Source organism: Hemicordylus capensis, chromosome 1, assembly GCF_027244095.1.
Source record: "Hemicordylus capensis ecotype Gifberg chromosome 1, rHemCap1.1.pri, whole genome shotgun sequence".
NCBI classification, from domain to species: domain Eukaryota; kingdom Metazoa; phylum Chordata; class Lepidosauria; order Squamata; family Cordylidae; genus Hemicordylus; species Hemicordylus capensis.
Window position 1 is genome coordinate 119,622,296 of NC_069657.1, and position 22,318 is coordinate 119,644,613.

The 22,318-nt window shown below is 42.3% G+C and overlaps 2 protein-coding genes, 2 long non-coding RNA genes and 3 other non-coding genes across 14 annotated transcripts in view; 3 read left to right on the forward strand and 4 right to left on the reverse strand.

Moving 5' to 3' along the window:
- Positions 1–2,515: 2,515 nt before the first annotated feature.
- On the reverse strand, positions 2,516–3,852 carry LOC128340882 (uncharacterized). The gene is made up of 2 exons (XR_008314057.1): positions 3,072–3,852; positions 2,516–2,898 (listed from the first exon to the last, which is right to left on the reverse strand). It is a non-coding gene; the product is annotated as an uncharacterized LOC128340882 (long non-coding RNA).
- RPL27A (ribosomal protein L27a) lies at positions 3,286–11,847 on the forward strand. The gene is made up of 5 exons (XM_053286672.1): positions 3,286–3,419; positions 5,364–5,427; positions 5,561–5,636; positions 8,338–8,512; positions 11,673–11,847. Exons 1-5 carry the CDS (start codon positions 3,417–3,419, stop codon positions 11,799–11,801), a joined length of 447 nt encoding a protein of 148 aa, XP_053142647.1. The 5' UTR covers positions 3,286–3,416; the 3' UTR covers positions 11,802–11,847.
- Positions 7,029–7,159, forward strand: LOC128341371 (small nucleolar RNA SNORA3/SNORA45 family). The gene has a single exon (XR_008314380.1). It is a non-coding gene; the product is annotated as a small nucleolar RNA SNORA3/SNORA45 family (small nucleolar RNA).
- A 3,872-nt stretch (positions 11,848–15,719) lies between the features above and the next one.
- On the reverse strand, positions 15,720–21,769 carry LOC128340331 (uncharacterized). Of its 8 annotated transcripts, none has more exons than XR_008313607.1 (7): positions 21,706–21,729; positions 20,471–20,668; positions 19,860–20,089; positions 19,214–19,318; positions 18,546–18,697; positions 16,355–16,473; positions 15,720–16,097 (listed from the first exon to the last, which is right to left on the reverse strand). It is a non-coding gene; the product is annotated as an uncharacterized LOC128340331 (long non-coding RNA). The 8 variants fall into 8 exon arrangements; XR_008313606.1 differs by lacking the exon at positions 21,706–21,729 and adding an exon at positions 21,489–21,699; XR_008313604.1 differs by lacking the exon at positions 20,471–20,668 and having other exon boundaries at positions 21,706–21,769.
- LOC128341370 (small nucleolar RNA SNORA3/SNORA45 family) lies at positions 18,928–19,059 on the reverse strand. Its single transcript, XR_008314379.1, has one exon. It is a non-coding gene; the product is annotated as a small nucleolar RNA SNORA3/SNORA45 family (small nucleolar RNA).
- LOC128341372 (small nucleolar RNA SNORA3/SNORA45 family) lies at positions 20,115–20,246 on the reverse strand. The gene has a single exon (XR_008314381.1). It is a non-coding gene; the product is annotated as a small nucleolar RNA SNORA3/SNORA45 family (small nucleolar RNA).
- A 26-nt stretch (positions 21,770–21,795) lies between the features above and the next one.
- TRIM66 (tripartite motif containing 66) overlaps positions 21,796–22,318 on the forward strand; it is a 105,237-nt gene continuing 104,714 nt past the window's right edge. Inside the window, exon 1 of the mRNA XM_053285320.1 lies at positions 21,796–21,814. The gene's annotated coding sequence lies outside the window, so the exon portion shown is untranslated. The remainder of the gene's footprint in view (positions 21,815–22,318) is intronic.

Consider the following 22,318-nt stretch of genomic DNA (forward strand, 5'->3'; position numbering starts at 1 on the left):
TCTACAGGTGTAGGGACACATAGTGAAGGGTCAAGTGTGTAGTTTGTAATTATGTTATCCACCCTGATTCAATATGGCGGCCACATGAATTATTGAGGCAGAAATGGGCAAATCTGTGAACTGCCTAACCAATTTGAACCAAATTTGGTACATTTGTAGTGATTGACACATAGGGGCCACGTCAATGGCATTGTTTGTGATGATGTCACCCACCCCAATTCAAGATGGCAGATGTGTGAACATTTAAGGCTGAAGTGGGCTAACTTGTAACCATAATAATCATCATTTATTTATTTATTTATTTATTTAACATATTTGTATACCGTCCCAAACCAAAGTCTCAGGGCGGTTCACAACAACAAAACATTAAAATCAATTAAATGCTAAAAACAGTTTAGAACAAATCAATAACAATCTAAAATTTAAACAGTTAAAAAGCCTGGGTAAAAAGGTAAGTCTTGGGACACTTTTTAAAAGCCATTAGAGACAGAGAGACTCTTATTCCCAATGGAAGCGCATTCCAAAGTCTCGGGGCCACAACAGAGAAGGCCCGTCCCTGGCCACCAGATGACATGAAGGTAGCCACAGACAAGCCTCCCCTGATATACGCAGTGGACAATGGGGATCATGCAGAAGAAGACGCTTTCTTAAGTACCGTGGGCCTAAGCTGTTTAGGGCTTTATAGGTTATAATCAGCACTTTGTATTTTGCCCGGAAACATATTGGCAGCCAATAATATAATATAGGAGTAATATGGTCTCTGAGATGACCCAGAGACCAACCTGGCTGCCACATTTTGTACTAATTGTAGTTTCTGGACTACATACAAAGGCAGCCCCACATAGAGTGCATTGCAGTAATCGAGTCTGGTGGTTACCAGCAAGTGTACTAGTGTTCTGAGATAATGAACCTCAAGAAAAGGACGCAGCTGGCATATCAATCGAAGCTGATAGAAAGCGCTTCTGGCCACTGCCTCAACTGGGGAACCAAGGAAAGGTGTGGATCCAGAAGCACTCCCAGACTGCGTACATGTTCCTTCTGAGAAAGTATGACCCTCATCTAGAACAGGTAGATGAATATCGCTTCCTGAATGACGACCCTGCACAATAAGTACCTCTGTCTTGTCTGGATTCAGTCTCAGTTTGTTATCCCTCATCCAGCCCATTACTGCTTTCAAGCAGGCATTCAGGGATGATATGCCTTCTCCTGATGATCTTGACATGGAGAAATAGATATGGGTGTCATCAGCGTACTGATAGCACCCAACACCAAATTTCTGGATGATCTCTCCCAACAGTTTCATGTAGATATTAAAAAGCATTGGAGACAGTATGGAGCCCTGATGGACCCCATATAAAAGCTCAGATTTTGAAGATCAACAGTCTCCAAGCGACACCATCTGGAATCTGCCAGAAAGGTAGGAGTGGAACCACTGCAAAGCAGTGCCTCCCACCTCCCACAGACGTTCCAGAAGGATACTATGGTCGATAGTATCAAAAGCTGCTGAGATCCAAAAGGACCAACAGAGCCACACTTCCTCTGTCAATTAAGATTATAGTGAAAGGAAAGTAGGCAGATTAGTCAGGAACATAGGAAGCTGCCATATACTGAGTCAGACCATTGGCCTATCTAGCTCAGTATTGTCTTCACAGACTGGCAGCAGCTGTGACTTCACAGACTTCACAGACTGGCAGCAGCAGGTTGCAGGCAGGAATGAGAGTTCTTACCAGAACAGTAAGTGTTTTGTTTTAAACTAAGAAGTCCAGGTGTTGTAGCTTTGCCTCATAAGGAAGGTGCCCTAGGTCCCCGATTATCTTCATTGCCCTCTTCTACACCTTTTCCAGTTCTTGAATGTCCTTTTTGAGATATGGTGGCCAGAACTGCACACACTACTCTAAATGTGGCTGCACCATAGATCTGTATAAAGGCGTGACTAAATGCTCAAAATGCATTTTATACCACTACAGATAAAGATACACCAGATAAAGGTAAAGGAGGCACAGCAACCCTGAAACTGGCAAAACTAGGCTGCCACCAGTTTGCTTTGTGGGGGAAAAATTGCTGGTTCCCTTTCCCTAACAAAAGTGCCAATATCCCATGAGGTGGGGGTAGAGACTTCCATACCAGGTTCCACCTTGAACAACAGATGCAGAAGGGCCAAAGCACATTCACTTACTTGCAGTTGAATGGACAAAATTGTGCTTATGAATAGACATGAGATGAGAGTTAACCAAAATTTCCTCAAGTGCCCTTGTAATGGTTCTCTAGTAAGACTCTCTACGTGCTGGGGAAGAACTCCAAGGACCAATGTGCAAGGGAAGAACTCCAAGGATCAATGTAAAAGCTCAAATAAAGCAAGAAGGGTTAGAAGCACCTTTTGTTGCAATGCTTTGAAAATATGGGGTCTTCTGCCTCCACAAGTAGAAGGCAAGCTAAACATAGTCAAAAATTGCACATGTGTAGGGTGTACCTTTATACAGGCTATATATATATACACACACACACACATAGAGCATATATGTACATATATTATATTTATTTGGTATTTATTGAACAGGTAACAAAACATACAAGAAGTTATAACTGTGGCAGGTAAATATTCATCAGGTGTAGCCTTCCCATGTGGACATTATGACTAGGTGGGCTACACTTGTTGACTTTCTGTCTGTCTGTCCTTTTAAAGACACTGAAGCTGAATTCCCAGCTGAATGCCCACACTTTATATCATGTTTAAGCATATTCCAATACTCTCGAGGTCATGAACACTTGCAGAAAGTCTTCCCTTCAGTTCCAATAGCAGACAAACATGCATTTTGAGAAGTTCTTAAAGATCTGTTCAACAACCCGCTTTCCGTTTTCTGGCCAAGCACTCACTTCTTCTTTTGCTGCTCCTGCAAACTGCCCAATTTCAAATTTTATTTTCTGTTCCTCTGATTAAACATACAATCTAAACAGGGACCAAAGCGTTGTTTTAATCCGGCAGTTTAGGCTGAGGAGAGGAATGGGGAGCCGCACCGGATTTACACAACACGTATTCCTTGCATCATAAGCAAAGCCAATTAAATACATACCGGATGCCAACTTTTAATTTCTCCTCCTCAAAAGTTCATTCTCCAACAGCCAATGAGGGGGCACAGCAGGCTCTGACATCAACCAATCGGGCTCTTTTTACAAGGCCAAAAAGACTTGCTTTCCCTTCTTTTATGACCGTGTTAAATGCACGCCTCGCCTACCAGTTCCGCGTCTCTCAGTACGCAGCCCTCCCCATTCAGAAGCGGAAGTGACGGAGACGTATTTGGCTCGGCTCTCTTTCCCCTTCACTTCTCGAAATACTGCACGAGAGGTATCATGCGGCTCATTATTTCCGAAATCTCGCGAGACATCCGTCTCTCTCTCTTTTTCTCGGACTCGGAAAGATGGTAGGTTGGGAGGGCGCGTGGTCGGTCTCCGAACTGGGCTGCGGTGCTTCCCCTTTGTGAGGAGGGGGCGGGGGGCGGCTGCCTGGCGGGTTCCCGGAGCTCTTGGAGGGGCTGCTCGGCCTCCCGCTCTGTTTTCCTCGGCCTGGGAGGGAAGGAAAAGGCGGTTTCGTGGGGCGGGCTGGAGAGTTGTCCCTCGCCCCTCGAAATGCTGAAGCCGGAATGAGGCAAAGGAATCCTGCTGCTCTCTGCCCGTCGCAGAAGAGTCTGGAGCGGGGCGCAGTGGGAAGGTCTCCCTAACTGCTGGAATGGGGGCGCAAGTCTCTTGTGCTCCCTTCTCTTGCGTGGGCTTGGTTGCGTGCATCTAAAACATCTCTTCACCGAAGAGCAGTGCGTGCGTGTCTCCATGTGTAGCCGTGTGGGTGGGTGGCTGCCCAGCCAGATCCTCTTCCTGAAAGGAACATCCTGGAATGCAGAGCCCACTGTCTAGGGAGACAGGATCGCATCACATTGGGGGGGGGGGCTCCTGCTGTGAAAAACTTATTGTTTAAGGCATGGATATAGCACTATTCTTGCAGGCTAAAAGGACCACAAAGCAAAGAGGTTTTTTCTCTTCATTTCTACAAGTCTTTGTTTATGTGGTTTATGTGCTGCTTAGGTTTATTGGGTTTATGTGCTGCTTTTCCATGGCAATCTGTGCCCAACAGTGCTCACAAGAAAAAATTAAATAAGAAAATATGTATCAAAATACATCACATTTCAAAACAGTTTGTTAGAACTCTGTTTAAAATGTATCAAAACTTGAAATGAATCATGGAAATCAGCAGTTCAGTATATCAAAGAATAGCATAAAATCAGCATTGCAGTAAGATTAAACAATCCACTAATCAACAGTTTATAAATAGTACAATGAATAAAAGCAAAACAAATAGGCTAAAATTAAATTCATCCCAGGAGCAGCAGCCCTTTGCATCAAGTTTTCTGCAGATCACATCTCAAGATGTGGAAGTGTGGAATAATGTTTTTAAATATACCACCAAGAAATTACCAGGAAAAGTGTACCTTCAGAGAGCCTAAGTGAGTTGTTGATGTTCCCCTCTTGCATGGTGGTAATGATGTGGTCGTTCTCTCATCATCTCGAGAATGCTGATGATATTTATGTATTTAAAATAACAGCAAATAATCTGTAATCAGTAAATTGTTTCTATAAATATAAAAACAAGCTGGTAGCAAAATAAAAATGGCATACAGGATTAAAACCCAATTAAAACCAATTTTAAAATCCTCTACAAGGGAGATTTCTTTTTAGAACTTCCTGTGAGTGTTTCTGTATTCCAAAATGTTATTTGTGTATAAATTCATAGTTATGGACAACATGGTGGTAGAATCTTTTGTAGATTATTGCACAGGCTCAAGATGACTGATTATGTATAAAAGCAGGGGTGAGTTAACTTCAGTCTTGTAAGATTTATCTATTTTTAACTAGAGTCTCCATAGCCCACCAATATTTTTAAATATGTGATCCTTAGTATGTGTATCTTCTTAAGCACATAAGTAGTACTTGGCTGGATTAGATAAAGGCCAGCCATTTGGAAGAATCATAGCAACTAGGATGCACTAGGTGGTGTACCAAAATTGGCCTGATGCCTGCCTATGGACTATGATCTGTCTTCTGCTCACCCTCATATGTAAAACAAAGCATATTTTGAGAGAGCCGTGTGAGAACAGTGAAACAACTAGAACATGATTTTTTAAAATGTAATAAAGTTAAAGGTGCTATATGTTGTGAGCCTAGCTGAGGGGGGAAATGGTGGAGGGTTCTGTTTAAAACATCTTGTGACTTTTGAAACTGCAACTTACTGCTAAGGGCTAATAGTTTTACCAGGCTTTGACAGATACATTTTTCCTTATACATTTTTCCCTCACATAATTTTTTGCCTCTTTCAGCCTTCCAGACTGAGAAAGACCAGGAAGCTGAGGGGCCATGTCAGCCATGGCCATGGCCGTATTGGTAAGTGCCAGATGGCAGTTATTTTGTTCCTTGGTTTGTCTGGATGTCTGAAAATCTGCTTTAGTTGTCAGTAAGCTAGGGAAACTTCATAGGTAACTTTTTGCATTAACATTTTTACTGATATCTCTCTTAGGGAAACATAGGAAGCATCCTGGAGGCCGTGGTAATGCTGGGGGTATGCACCACCACAGAATTAACTTTGACAAACAGTAAGTCTCCTCCCCCCATCCCTTAGCCTTCCTTTCTCTTACCTCCATTTTCCCTATACTACTTACTAGGCTTAGAAGTATTGTGTATATTGGTGATGTCACTGTACATACCCAACCACACACACAAAAATTTGCAAGTGATTGACACACATTCAACAAAATTACTTGGTGCAGTGTTGATGCTATGCAAAATTCTATATAGTAGAAACAAGTATGCTTGCTTAACTTGTAATACTGATGATGTTGTGCCTTAATAACAAACCTTTTCCTTTCTCATTTGGCTTCTAATATTGACTATGTTTGATATTTCTCAGAATGGAAATCTGAATTGATGAGAGAACTGGGGGAAATGCTTTAAAAGACCAAAAATAAATTGCCAAAATTTTAAAAGTGAGTGTATAGAGCAGGGATTCTCAGCGTTGGGTCCCCAGATGCTATTGGACTTCAACATTGAGAATCTCTGGTATAGAGCAAGAGAGAAACAGACAGATACAATAATGATAGGAGGAATTTTTCCTTTATTTGGTACAAATGTAATAGGCAGCACCCAGGCACTAGCATAATACAACAATATATGAGATCCTTAGTGTTTTGCAGCACTCTGTGATGTTGGTCAAACACTAGCAGAAGATTGTGTGACACATGCAACAATTGATTCATGCCTCATGTTTCGCTCGAGGCAGCACAACATCTGTTCATGTGAGAACTAGTCTGAAATGGAGGTTACTTCCTATAAGCAACTTTCTTGTGCTAGTGCTACAGATTTAGGCAAGCGTTACTTAGTCCAGATGTTACCCATTATGTGTTGAATTAAAAATAGTTGTGTGTTGATACAGCCTTTTCATCAGAGGGGAGGAGCACAGCACCTAATGCATTAGCTATCCCTTCTACATTCCATTGATTCACCCTGGTTATGGTACAAACTTGAACTTTCATTGCACTTATCTAACTCATCAAAGGTGCCTATTTCAGCGGGAGTCCTAGGTCAATGTATAGTATAAAATTGCATCTGAAACAGTCACAAAAAACTAAACGGTGAATTTGTATGCAAAAAATAAAATGGCTATATGTACACAAGAACCATTTTGGGGCCTTGTGGATGTTTATTTTGCTAAACATACTTTTAAGAGGGTGAAACGGAAATAATTTTCTTGGGTTTAGAACCAGGACTGCTCAACTTAAGCCCTATTAGCCACTGTGGCTGGGGATTATGGGAGCTGTAGTCCAAAAACAGCTGAGGGGCCTAAATTGAGCAGGCCTGGATGTGGTTCAGGGCACAGTTTCTGGTTGATTTGCTTCTGCATAAACATGGGTAGTATCACTGAGTACAGTGGGAGTTTCTTAACAAGTGAGCTTAGAATTGCTGTCTTAAGGGAGCATTGGGCTGAAATAACCGAGACTAGAGTCACATCTAGATATTGTCAGTTATCGTGGTGTGCTATAGTACTCGGAGAGTAACAACTGACCTTTATTCACTGACTGTCCTCTTCATAGTGCAGTCAGCCACCAGGTTAGTAACAGAAGACTAGTCCCTCAAACTGGGATGCCTGGGGAACTTGGTGGATGGAAAACAATTTTGCATGTCTTAGTAAAAAATAATCAAGGCTCAAAGTTTATCAGAAAGTATGTTGTTGCCCACTGGGATTTCTGAAAGGATGGAATGCATGTTGTAACATACCGGCTTGTTGTGTATACAAAACGACAGTGCTCAGGAGGACCCATTATTGCAGCAACACACCCTGGATAAGAAAGGGCAGCAATTCAAAGGGATATTCATTGTTGAACTTCATGATAGAAGCTTTCCTTTCCTATGTTGGAGTATGGTCTATTTATAAAATTGTCTATAGCTTGTCTTTGTATCCCCAAGTATTCTGTGACATATTCTGTTTGAGGTGCAGCGACAAGGAATATTTATATACAACTTTTCAACAGAGAGTTCCCAAAGCAGTTTACATAGATAGATAGATATGCTGTGCTGGGGATGGATAGGGTCAATTGCTCTCCCATTGCTTAATAAAGAGAAACACCACTTTTAAAATGTGCCTCTCTGCTCATTTAGCAGAGCCACTTATTTATACAGTCTCACAAAATTAGGACTGTGTTTGTAAATAGCTATATTTTAAAGAAACCAATCAGTGAAGCACTGGGTCCACTGTCTGACTCCATATAGGAAATGTAAAGCAGAAATAAAAACATTAAACTTGTCTATGCCAAGACTTTGTTCAAAGAAGTGCTAAAGGCAGCTTTCTAAGATATCTAAATAACAAATAGGGATTAATGCATAGTTTGTGTTCTAGATGATGATCAAGAACTCAAACTTGGGTTTTAAAAATTTAATTAGACAATAAATATTTTTATGACTGGTCATTTTTCTGTGGGCCTTGTTACCTCAGGATGGAAATGAAAGTTATGCAAGGAGAAGATTTATCTGGAAGCCAATAGACAGAAGTGTCATTGAGGAGTGTTGGGGAAAGGCTGTACTGTAATATGAATATAGCTAGTGAAGCTTCCAGGCATGGAAGATTTAATAAGTTTGAAGTCTGGCCTGGAGAGATTAAATGAATAGAGAGGTGGGGTAATAACCTCAGTCTCTCTCAACATTTCATGCTTTATTTATCTGTGCTCTCACTCGGTAATAGTGTGCATGCAGTTCGAAGCAAGTAGTACAATATCTTTATTTCACACCATTTTCCCCCTCTAGCCATCCTGGTTATTTTGGAAAAGTTGGTATGAGACATTACCATTTGAAGAAGAACCAGCACTTCTGCCCTACAGTTAATTTGGATAAACTCTGGACCCTTGTTAGCGAGCAGACGAGGCTCAAGTATGTTAAAAATCAGACTGGAGCAGCTCCAGTTATTGATGTTGTACGCTCGGTAAGTGTCATCAGTCTTTTTCTGAACCTGCCTCTTTTTATCACACTGAGCTTGTGTGTAACAGCTAGTTCATTTTAATACTTCTGACCACATGTTAATGCCTGTAATTATGAATTGGAGAGACTGACATGTCAAGTGGAAGTGTTTTTGGATCTTGACAGTTGAAATGGTTTATTTACAGAGGGGTACTCAGACTTTGTTCTAGTAGCTGCCCAAGTCAGGACAAAGCTGTTCAAATTTATTTACGTGTAAAGTGAGACTGAAGCTGGAAAGTTCTGCCTTTCTCCTTCTAAACATGCTATCCTCTTGCTCAAGTGGGGAGGCAGCAAAGGCTGTTAGTCCATTTTTTGCTACATCATGCATCCTTATATATGAGAATGCAGTACTCTCTGTTCTTGGTCTTTTCAGGAGTTAAATTTTTGTTTCCCTCCCATTCCCCAGTATCCTTTAAGTTCCACTTTTTCTTAGTCATATGCAGGGACCGGTTCGGAGGCCATTCTAAAGGCCTCCAGAGCGGTCCGAACACAGGGTGGTTTGGGCTCGGGAAGATGTGGTGGGGGGTTCCAATCAAGATAGGGGGGGCTTTACTTACCCTTCCCAACAAAGGCACCGTATTCTTTTGAGCAATCGGGCGGCAGGATATCTCCCTGCCGCCCGCTTCAATCCTCGCTCGGCGCGGCTCCTCCTTTCCTATACAGAATCAGGCGGCAGGATAGCTCCCAGTCCCTGCCGCCCCCTACAAAACCCCGCTCGGGCTGGCGGCCGCCCCCTTCAAGCCCTCTGCAGCCCCCAAGAAGACCCCTGCCGCCCCCTTCTAGCTAAATTTCTCCCCATTTAAGAGGTCGGCAGGAGAACTCCGTGCCGTCCCATTCCCCTTTGCCAGCTGGGCTGCAAATGGCTTCTAGGAAGCCTTTTGCGCGCGTGCGCAAAAGGCTTCCTAGAAGCCATTTGCAGCCCAGCCGGCAAAGGGGACAGCAGGGAGTTCTCCCGCCACCCGTTTTCTAAAGTTAAGAAAGTTTCTTAACTTTAGAAAACGGGCGGCGGGAGAACTCCGTGCTGTCCCCTTTGCCGGCTGGGCTGCAAATGGCTTCTAGGAAGCCTTTTGCGCACGCGCACAAAAGGCTTCCTAGAAGCCATTTGCAGCCCAGCCGGCAAGGGGGAAGGGGACGGCACGGAGTTCTCCCGCCGCCCGTTTTCTAAAGTTAAGAAACTTTCTTAACTTTAGAAAACGGGTGGCGGGAGAACTCCCTGCTGTCCCCTTTGCCGGCTGGGCTGCAAATGGCTTCTAGGAAGCCTTTTGCGCACGCGCGCAAAAGGCTTCCTAGAAGCCATTTGCAGCCCAGCTGGCAAAGGGGAATGGGACGGCACGGAGTTCTCCTGCCGACCTCTTAAATGGGGAGAAATTTAGCAAGAAGGGGGCGGCAGGGGTCTTCTTGGGGGCTGCAGAGGGCTTGAAGGGGGTGGCCGCCAGCCCGAGCGGGGTTTTGTAGGGGGCGGCAGGGACTGGGAGCTATCCTGCCGCCTGATTCTGTATAGGAAAGGAGGAGCCGCGCCGAGCGAGGATTGAAGCGGGCGGCAGGGAGATATCCTGCCGCCCGATTGCTCAAAAGAATACGGTGCCTTTGTTGGGAGGGGTAAGTAAAGCCCCCCCATCTTGATTGGAACACCCCACCCCAGTGCCGGACTGCAGCTCCGCGTTTCCGTGCACACCCCTACTTTTTCTCTGCTCTCATAATGAGGTCCGTTCTACAAAGGTCAGGTTAAAGTTCATTACAGCAACAGAAATATGAGACATTTTTCAGATCACAACAGAGTTACTAACTCCCTCAGTTATTTTAAACTGAGTAAATATTTAAGTAATTAGATTATTGTTCAATGGAAGCAGTTATATAGTGCTTTAATCCTTGAAACACCAATTAAAACATGCAGTTATATGTAAAATATTTGCTGCCTTGTTTGTAAAGTGATGGAGCAGAAAGTACACCCTTTTTTCTTTTTGTACACAAACTATATTGTGGGCACATAAACTGGTCAAATGAAAACTTCTTTTTTATATTCAGTGTGTGTGTTCAGGAAGTTGTTTCAGTATTCCACTGATTGGTGTGCTGACGGTACTATGATATTGGAGCAGAGCTGTATCCAAACACACCTTTAATTTTACTGACTGCTTGCCAGTAATGGGCTCTATATCACAAACACTTCAATGCCCTGCATGCTCAAATAGTCCGTGAGCCACAGTACAAAACTAGAGAATACTTTGGGAAATGCTTGAACGTGTATGGTGAATGACACTTTGCAGTTTTTCCTTGTAGTTTTTTATATATTTTAAATTACGCCTCACAGTTCTTGGTTCTGGTTCACAGTCTGGTCGCCACATCTAAAAAGGACATTGTAGAACTGAAAAAGGTGCAGAAGAGGGCAACCAAGATGATCAGGGGCCTAGAGCACTTTCTTATGAGGCAAGGCTACAACACCTGGGACTTTTTAGTTTAGAAAAAAGACAACTGTGGGGAGACATGATAGAAGTCTATAAAATCATGCATGGTGTGGAGAAGTTGGAGAGAGAGAAATACTTCTCTCACACACATAACACTAGAACCAGGGGTCATTCCATGAAATTGATTGCTAGGAAATCTAGGATCAACAAACAGATCAGACAACGCATAATCCACTTGTGGAAATTCTCTGCCACGAGATGTGGTGACAGCCAACAACCTGGATGGCTTTAAGAGGGGTTTGGATAACTTTATGGAGGAGAGGTCTATCATCAGCTACTATTTGGAGGGCTAAAGGCCACCTCTAGGTCTCAAAGGCAGGATGCCTCTGAGTACCAGTTGCAGGGGAGTAACAGCAGGAGAGAGGGCATGGCCCGCCTGTGGCTTCCAGCAGCATCCGGTGCGCCACTGTGCAAAACAGGACACTCGACTAGATGGCCTTGGGCCTGATCAAGCAGGGCTGTTCTTAAGTTCAGTAAAACCTTTTCTTGAAAGTTCATCAGTTGCGAGAATGAAATTGTTACATTTAGCATTTAAAAATATGTTTGTGAATTACATTGAAATTACTCAGAACTGATGGTGGTTTCAGGAGACTCAAGTGTTTTGTTTTTTTTAAATGAGCTTTTATAAGTTTGTCTGCTAACATCTTGTTTTTGTTCCCCCAGGGTTATTACAAAGTCTTGGGCAAGGGGAAGCTGCCCAAGCAGCCTGTAATTGTGAAGGCAAAATTCTTCAGCAGAAAAGCAGAAGAGAAAATCAAAGAAGTTGGTGGAGCCTGTGTGCTAGTGGCATAAATAATTTCTGTATGAATTCAGGCATGAATAAATACAGTTTCAGATATATTTGTGTTGATTTTGATAATGCTGAAGTCACATTCTTTTTGCCAATTTCAGTACAGTACTCCCCCCGCCCTGCACCTCCTTTGGGGAAAAGGAAGTGGGTTGCCTATGACAGCTGCCTCTACTTGGTTAGCATAGTCTTCCTCTTCCACATCAACCACCATGTCATCCTCTTCCTCAAGGTTGGCAGCCAAGCCAACCTGCCTGCCAGGGCAGCCTCTAGGAGCTTGGGTACCTGGGCAAGACTCCAGGAAAGGCAGCAGGGGCACTGCAGCTGCCACCACTGTCTCCAGTATCAGGTGCTAGACAGGAAGGCTGGGTGTGGTGCTGCCATGGGCTGAGTGGCTTGGGGACCCTGTCTGGATTCGTGTGAGTGGATAAAAGTTTAACCTTCCCCCACCCCTCTTAATTGTGGGGGTAGTTAAAGGGGTTTTCCCAACTGGAAAAAGTGCAAATGACTACCCCCCCCCCCAATAATGAAGGTGGTACACAGGGAAGTTGCCTGTGAGTGGGTGAAACTGCAGGAAGTGAACACACGATAACTATTCCCTTCTGGAGTGGGGCCAACCCAAGTTCTTAAGAACATTATATCTGACCCCCAAATGGATTTCTAATGCCACTCTGAGATTGGAATTGGGTGTTTTCTTGATGGAAGCCAAAGCGTGTATCTAATACTAATAAACTGGGCAAGAATCAACTTCTTCCCCTCTGGGCTCCTTCCCTTGTTAATATTGGATTGGATAGGCAGTGCTCGAGTTGGTGGGAGAATTGTCAGGAAACTCTGTACCTATGATCTTTCCCGAGGCAATCCTCTCAGGGCCAAAGAACTTATAAAAACGAAGGATCTGGGATACCGAGTTTCAGAAAGACCTGTTGAGGACATCTAGGTCATTCCACCTGCTCAATGGTGGTATGAGAACTCACCCAGAGAGTATCTATTTCTCCTTACTTTCCCCAAACATAGATGGGCCCTTTCAAGGGCCCATATAAATGCCCTCCCTTTGGAATTTTTAGCTGGCAAATATAGTAGAATTTAAATTGAGCAGAGATCTTGCCCCTGTAACTCTGAGATGGAGTCAGTTGCATATGTGCTCTTGTGGTGTTTCTTTTATATAGACCTTAGGCAAAGGTTCATTGATGCTCTTTTACATAATCTGCCAGGTTGATTGGACGAATTCTAAATCAAATATTTGCTTATAGATGTTAATTCATCTATAGTGGCAAAATTCTGTTCTGCAATAAGTTTGTTGCACTCTGCTCACTAATGGTTAGATCTAATGTACAGTAATAAGGACTGACTGACCACAATATTTGAGGGCCTTCTGTATTGCTAGTTTGATTTTAGGAAGACAGCCATCTGTGACACACGTTTCTGGTAACCAGCACTCACATTTGTACCCTATAAGCACAGTAATAATGGGTACAGCTTGAGCAGCTGGAGACTGTTGACTGCCAGTAAGCCTTTTTAAAAAACAAAAACACTCCTTATGGTTAGGCAGTTTTCAAATACTTCAAGCTTGGTAAACTCTTGGATGTCATTGCATTTGGGGCAAAGAACTCTGCAGGATGCTTCTGGGAACTGAGCCCCCTCCTTCACCTAGCAAGTATTAAAGATGTTAAGAATATCCCATTTCTGGAGGAGAATTGTTTGTACATCAAGAGAAATCCCAATTCTTTATGCAACATTCTAGTGTACATACTCCTTTTGTAATGAATCTTTTGGCATCCTACCTTATCTTTACTTCATCTATAGGGATAAGTGAGATTGTGAAGTGTGCTTTGCTACTGGACAGTGACAAGTGAAAAGAACTTTACTTTTACATGACCCTTTTATTTGTATTTTTTATACAAATCCTTTTTCAAAATGTAAAATCTTTTTATATAAAACTATGCTTAGAGGAAACATGCAATTTAAAATATTAGTTTCCTTTGCATATCTATCAACTGAAGTGCAAAGCTATTTGGGCTGTTGGGGGAAGAAATCAAGATATGCCTTGTATGGCAAGAGCCAGAGCAAACGGATAGTGTGAGACACTCTGTTCCATTCTCTCCAGTTCAGAGATCTAGTAAAGCCTCATTTCTGTAGCAAAAGTGTATAGGTTTACATCTGTGAGCTTTCAAATGAACTGTTGAGAGCAGCAGTGCCACGTTTTGCACTCAAATCTGATGTAGAGGTGGTCTCTCATTCAGGAATTGAGTGAATCTAAGCCTGCTTTGTGGCAGAAAGGTTGCTGCTGTGAGCTGGAGATGCACTCTCCAGCAGTAGTAAAAAACCCACCCACCCAAGCTGAGCAGAATATTAAAGCTGCAGAATAAATGCTGCTGCCCAGGCTGTTTATGGACCTACAGCCACAAAGTCCTCATGTCACCCAATGGCTTTGCAATACCAATAAGGCATCTTCCTAATCAATACTTCTGTTCATATCTGATACTGCATTGCAGAGGGAAGGGATGGATCCTACAATAAGCAACTTGTGTTTATACTGGTATGGAGACTCGTGAAGGGCTTATCTAATTAGATTCCTGATAAAACTGAGATACTTAAACATAATTTGAATTGACACAGCTTGTTATAGCTAGGGCTGTGTGTACTGTTGCATTACCAATACAAATTATGACTTGTAGTGATTATACAGACTGGACAAGTGTGCAGCTTCGTGCACTTAGCAAACTCCATCAATTAATGGCTTGCATATCATGCAATCCATTGCCCTTTTAAGTGAGATGCCTAAATGTTGCAGTGTTCTACTCAAAAGCACTCCACCACTGCTTGCAAACATAGTGCTTTTGTGTCTAAGCACAGCATCATTACTCATTCTAGCTACTTGTTCAGTGAGAAGATGCCTTTTCAAGTAGGCATTCTTGTATATTTAGTAGAGGGGAGAGAAACTCCCTATTTATTCCAACATTGCATCTTTTCCAGTGGCCACTGCTATTTTTCTCCCCCCCCCCCCACAAAAAAGACTTAGAGCCCCAATTAGGATAAGGAACTATCTTTTGATTTCTTGACTATGTAAACTACTTTGAACTTTCTGTTGGAAAGCAGTATGTAAATATTTTAACCTAAGCTTCATGCCATTACTAAGACTCCCTCCCTTATGGTCTCAATTATATCCTTATATGTATTTCTTTCACTGAAATACTTTAAAACTCCAGGGTTCTCTGTCTGGTTGACTAACAGTCAGATAGCCATTGGTTGGCAGATTGTGGTCTATGAGCTGGGTTTCTTGGGAGAAGGAGCAGTGGAAAGCTACTCAAACTCTTCTACACAAAACTGAAAGCTTGGCTTTCATCTAAGAACAGAGCACATGCCCAGAGATATTTTATTCTTGCAATATCTGTATACTACTTTAGAATCATGATTCTCAACACAGTTCATTTTAACAGAGATACTGTATGTAACTAGAAACTGCCCTCACAGTGACAGATTCAGAGTAGATGTTATTGATGGTATCAACCTGGCCCCGCTCCCCTAAATATGGTGGCAACAAGATATTTTTTGCAAGTACTGCAGCTGAATGTTCTCAAAACTCTTGAGGCAATGGCTGTCAGGAGGGAAATATGTTTGCTTTTAAACATCTTCAAACATGAATTACAACTTTGTCTCATTTTTCCTCATAGTGTTGAGGCTGCAGCCTGGACTGGATCCCAGTAAAATATAGTCCCATGCTTGGGCTAGATATGTGTAATTTTGATTTTTGTTAGTCACAATGTCAGTATGAAGGCAGGATGAAAAAAGAATAAGGTGCACTACAATAATCCAAGTTAATAGGTTACCAAGATAAATGACAATATGCAAGTGTGATTCTTCTTTACTATCACTCATTCCTTCAAATTCTATGCACATTTAAACAGAAACCCAGCAACTTTGGCTTATATGCAACCTTTTTATTAAGACCTTATTCCACAAGTACACAAAGCTTCACCAGTTTCCCATGTTCTTTTCTGGCTTTCTACTGAAGAATTTTAGTCACATGTTGCTTAGGCACCTTTCCTTTCCAAGGTCTTTGTAAGGTAAACTGTGCCGTCAGGTCGACTTCGACTCTTGGTGCCAACAGAGCCCTGTGATTTTCTTTAGTAGAATAAAAGAGGGGTTTACCATTGCCTCCTCCTGTGCAGTATGAGATGATGCCTTTCAGAATCTTCCTATCCTATATCACTGCTGCCAGATATAGATGTTCCGCATAGTCTGGGAAATATACCAGTGGGGATTCGGAACGGCAACCTTCTGCTTGTTAGTTAAGCATAACTCTGAAAAGAAGATTCAAAGACTTGGGTACTGCTTAATACAGACATTAAATAGGGTATGTCTAAGTCATTTTGCAATTTGCCAAATGCAGCCTACCAGCAATGTTATAGGCCTACTAGGTGCTTGACAATCCTCGAGTTTCTCAATAAGCAACAGAAACGGGTGTATTAAGACCTTGATGGGCTACCATACAACACTGGTAGGTCACAAGTTATGCAAGCAAGATTTAAATTTAGCAAAGAATGCAACTCTTACTTACCTTAATGTATATACAGTCGAGCAAGCAGCTTTTTGGCACTGCTCAGTTTCATAACTGAACAACTAGTCTCTTCTCAAGTTTTATTTTCATTAAGAAGCAAATGTATTCACAGTGAACACCTGATAAGAAAGAAAGACATTTGATACTGACAGGACTAAAGCTAGAGATGAGGTGCAGGTTCAAAACTCATTTCAGGGCCTTGAGAGAGTCATTCCCTCAGCTTAGCCTACCTCACAGGATTGGTTGTGAAGACCCCTACACCCACCCACCATTTAGTGACTTACAGTTCCAGTGCCAAGGAAGGAATGAAATCTAAGCAATGTTCTCAGTGAAGTATAATAATAAATAAAGTGGAGTTATTTGCTACATTCATCTGAAGAGTGAATATACACAAAAAACTTTTAAAAGGAACTCAGTCTGAGAATTCCAAGTACCTGAAAAATTAACATATTGCATATTTCATTTCACAAAGTCAGTCAACACTCCAGGAGGCAGCACAGCATCATTTTCTATTAGCTTAACCCATGCAGAGCATCTGCATGCTTGTACTTGATTGCTCCCCGCAGCCCCCTGCCACAGCCCCCTCACCTCAGAGTTCTCTCCACCAGAGTTGCACTCAGGCTTCTCCTCCATCCAATTGCTTCCATCCCCCTCATCCACTCACCCGTCTTGGTTGCTCCTCCACCCCCTCACCCCTCTTGGTTAGGCTGCAGCGTTGCTGGCACCAACTGGCCAAGCTGCAGCCCTCTAACCCAAGAGACTTCCCCACCCTCACCGGAGCCCCGCTCCTGCTCTTCCCTGCAGGAGTAGCAGCAGTTGACCGAGCACTTCCTCACTGCTGCCGCCATGGCTGCTTGTTCCCCTCAGGACACTTACAGGCTCAGGCCTGTCCCTCACCTGCCTGCCCGCCCACCTCCCTCCACTAATGGCCTCTAGCTCTGAGCAGCGGTGACTTTCGCTGCCGCCATGGCCACTCGTTCCCCTCAGACCGCTGACAGACCCAGGCCCATCCCTTGCCCTCCCTTCTCTATTCCCGTCTGGTCTTGTTTCCTCATCTAATTTGCACAGTGGCATCCTCCTCCTGAAGGGGCTCTTTCCTCCCTCACAACCTCTCTCTTTGCAGACCCCTGCCCACTATTCCTTTATATATATATTGTTCTCTCCTCTACAATCCTCCCACCAGTAACAGTTGCATTCCAACTGACCTTAACCATCACAGGCTCCTCTTCCCTATCTGCATATGCAATTCCCACTGCCCAGTCACCATGGTGCTCTTGCTCTGTTACCTCCGATGGGTAAAAAACTGTGTGTGTGGCTTGTCACACACCCATTTGCCATGGACTACCTAAGCCTTTTTTTTTTTTAGCTAGATATAAAATTATATTTATATATATGGATTTTCAGTCACCAAGGGACAGAAGTGAACACCTCAGCTCAAGTGACAAAGGATGAAACACCAGAACCAAACAGTGGACAACCAGAAGGGCAACACTGTAAATGCTGATTATTTTCAGGCAGTTACAATAATATGGCATTACATAAACAGTGAAATAGGTGTAAACACAAGGAATGCCCTATTTGCTAATAGAGTTCTAGTTTTACATTGAAAATTTAAAGCTTTTTAAAATGGATATCTACAGAAGTGACCAAATAAGGGCAATAGTATATGAAGTACAATTCACCCATTAAGTGCAAAGCCACCTAATGGTGCAGCAGGGAAATGACCTGGCTAGCATGCCAGAGGTTGCTGGTTCAAATCCCCACTGGTAGGTTTCCCAGACTATGGGAAACACCTATATCAGGCAGCAGCAATATAGGAAGATGCTGAAAGACATCATCTCATATTGCATGGGAAATGGCAATGGTAAACCCTCCTATATTCTACTAAAGGAAAATCACAGAACTCTGTGGTCGCCAGGAGTTGACATCTACTCGACAGCACACTACACTTTTAATTAAGTGCAACAGCAAATCCTAACTATTAATATTGCCCTTGCCAGATTTGGCTTTTTTAAAGCCAAATTTTGGGTTACGGCCCATTTGACTCACGAGTATACCCCTCAGGTTCTGGCAACAATCTAAAAATTAAAGGAAATATTTGGAGGACAGTGGGCTATCAGAAAACCTGTGGAATGTTGTTAATATAGTGCAGAATATTTTAATCTGAATTCATCTTTACAGTGACACTTACTAAGCATACAACATTAATCCAGCTAGGTTTGTGGGCATCACTCATCTTCTCACTTATACATCTAGAGACTATCTAGATGACTGGAGGGCAGAAGTGTTGTCGTTGTTTTGAGCAGTAAGCTCATACCAGTGTTTCCAGAATAATCAGGAGGCCTGGAAAGAAAAAAGGATACATGTAATCAAATATATTTTACTGAACTGGGTTGTATGCTTTTTCTTTCTTGAAGAACTCATGGGTTCAATTTAAATATGTGTGAGCAGTTTATTTACCCCATGTGCCCTTCCTTTTGGTTTTGTTATTTTTAAGAGTGCATGTCACTTTGAGGAGTCATCATCCTACCCTTTTCTGGCCAAAAAAGGTTCACATTAGAGTTCAAGTAAAAGTCTGTCACTAACCTGGTGACTGACTATGCTACTGCACAACACAGTCAGTGAATAAAGGTCAGTGATTACTCTCCGAGTACTATAGCACACCACGATCACCAACAGCATCTAGATGTGACTCTAGTCTCGGTCATTTGAAAGTACATACATTCCTCATTCAAGAACTGTCTCGGCGCAATAGATTAACTGCACTTGGAATTTTGTGACATCATATGGAATATGTTATTAACAGACATATTTAATAAATCATTTATTAAATCTAAGTTTATACATCATACTACTGACCTGGCAGTTTGATGACAAAAGCCATGCTTTTTGTATATCTTACTATTTGTCCAGTTGGTGCACTCCTTCAGCATCACCCTGGCCAGAATACTTCCCTGAATACATCTAAAAGAAATACAAGTAGAAGTTATTCAAAATTTTGAAACAGCATCATCATATGCTGCTATGAATGAAGCAGATCCTGTAAAACTGGATTCTACTTTTTTAAAAAAATCCAAATATGCCCAGGTTTAGGCGGAAGCAGCTCATCTATAACTACAAGATTACAGACATGCAATTATTTTTTTAAAGTTTTTTTTTTCAAATATTAAGAGAGCTGGAATTGACATGGAAAGTAAGTATGGGTTACCAATAATGCTACATGCCAGGAAAAGGAAACAGTAACCACAGTACAAAGCTTAAGAGCTGTACAGGCCACTAGGCCTCAGCCCTTGGATTTCCTTCCAAATTCATTTTTTTTCCAAATTCATTTTTTATTAATTTTAACAATAGCAATATTGTCATTCATTACAAATACACACATAAAAGATGGACTTCCCGCTCACATTTCTTCGTGAATCATCAACTGTAAAATTTACCCTTGCTATAATAATAATAATTCAAAACATAAGTTCAAGCCCTTACGAACATAATTAAACTAACCAACCTGCGATTTATACTAAATTTCAAACCCTGCTGTAAAGTCCATAGTAGGGAAGTAATTTTTTAAATACAACAAAAATGGTTTCCAATCTTCTTTAAAACATTCCAAGTTTTGATCTCTTAATAGTGCTGTAACTTTTGCCATCTCCGCATATTCCAAAATTTTTATCAGCCAGTCTTCTTTTGAAGGCAGGATTTCCTTCAAAATTCAGTGGATCATCCAGCTTTTTCAATCTATCAAAAATTCATAGAAATCCAATTATGTTGCTAACCTGGTGACCAACTATGCTACCAAACAACACAGTCAGAGAATAAAGGTCAGCTGTTCCTATCCGAATACTATAGCACACCATGATAATGGACAATATCTAGATGTGACTCTAGTCTCGGTTATTTGTCGATGCATGGCTTCTGCCTCTAAATGTGGATCACACTGAGAGTCTCCTGAATAGAGAGAGCAGGTCCTTTTCAACCTTCCTATAACCTAAGCCTTCATCAGACGATTTGCATGTTTCCAAGCTTTTCTCCACAAAAGTAAAGGGCATATGTGTGGTAAGTAAAGGATTAGGGTAAATTCATATAGACATTTGTTTGATTAAGGAACAAATACATTACATTTCATCAAAGGTGTGCCTCTGAGTACCAGTTGCAGGGGAGCAATGGCAGGAGAGAGGGCACGCCCTCAACTCCTGCCTGTGGCTTCCAGCGGCATCTGGTGGGCCACTGTGCGAAACAGGATGCTGGACTAGATGGGCCTTGAGCCTGATCCAGCAGGGCTATTCTTATGTTCTTATCCTCTAGAATCCTGAAAAACTATTGGTTACAGGAAAAAAGTAATTTTAAAAAGGTTTTATTAGAGTGCAGTCATGAATGCAGAAAAAATAGTAACTGTTTACCACACTCTGTGTGCTCAAGTACAATTTTTAAAAAAGATAAAGTTGACCTTGCATAAATTTACACTTCAGGTGTTGGTAGTGGTTTATCAGACTCAGAATTAGGTAGATTGTAAGAACACTAAATTAACTTAGACTTTTTATGCCTATATTCTCCTTCCTGAACAAAATGAGTCTTTTATTATTATTATTACTATTAATTCGATTTCTATACCGCCCTTCCAAAAATGGCTCAGGGCGGTTTACAAAGAAAGATAACAAATCAATAAGATGGCTCCCTGTCCCCAAAGGGCTCACAATCTAAAAAGAAACATCAGATAGACACCAGCAACAGTCACTGGAGGTACTGTGCTGGGGGTGGATAGGGCCAGTTACTCTCCCCCTGCTAAATAAAGAGAATCACCACGGTAAAAGGTGCCTCTTTGCCCAGTTAGCAGGGGTAACTGCTAACTGATCAACCATCCACCCGGTCTAATGTTCCAGTTCTAGAGACATCAGGCAGATGCCTCCAGAAAGCTTGCCATCAAGACGCAAAGGGAACAATTCTTCTTTCTTTGTTGTATGTCCTTGCATAAATATTCAGAGAGGTACAGTGCCTCGAGACACAGAGGTTTCGTTTAATTTGTGATAGTTACACTTCTTTCTCCTGTATCCTAGATAATGGTCACTCAGACTTCTCCTACAGAAGTTCCATATTCAATTCATTCCGCTTGCTCCTCTAGCCCGCACCCCGCACTCACCACTGCGGCCACAGCCGCGGCCCACGTGCCCGCCGAGTCGCCTGGCCTTTTTCAAACAGGAGAACTGGAAAAAGTTTTTTTTTTTTTTTTTAAGTCACACGCTTATGGAAAGTGCGAGAGGTTGCCTGGCTGGGATAAAGATGGCCCGAAGGGTAAAGGAAAAACGCGCGTGTTATAATGAACCTCCCGAGTTCAAAAACCGTTCCCTGTCACTCACCACGCTGCTTCCAGCCCAACGACATCATGAATGAAAAGGAAACGGAAGCGCATCAGTCTCGAGGAGACCTCCCTGAAAACTCACGTGGCAGGCGAGAAGGGAACCGGAAGTAGGTCAGAGATTTTTTTAAAAGGGTAGAGTGATACATAGCTTGAACTTCCGGTAAGAATTGAGAGACTATGAAGCATTTCATTGCGCTCACAGTAGTGTCGCTCTGTCCTTTAGTATATCTATGAGGAAGAGGCTGCGTACTTTGAAGCTAGAGTGAGAAAAGAAGGTATACTCAATATCAAACGTGCCAGATGCGTTCTTTAGTATTGGAATGGAAGTGTCACTTTTACTCCGAGATGCAAAATAAAATTAAGCTGCAGCCAAGCTATTTTGCATGCTGGTATGACTAGCAGGTGGGGCTGGCTGGCTATGATGGGAGTTGTAATTCACAGCATTTGGAGTGCCAAGTTTGCCCAGCCCTAATCTTCAACCTTAGATGCCAGAATCAACCATATTTAGTGTGGGGGAAGTATTTATTTGTTCAATGCCATGCTGTTTCCCCACTCGTAAGCACAGCGTGTCAACAAAAACATTACGTAAAGAACAAAGTGCCTTGTGGCAT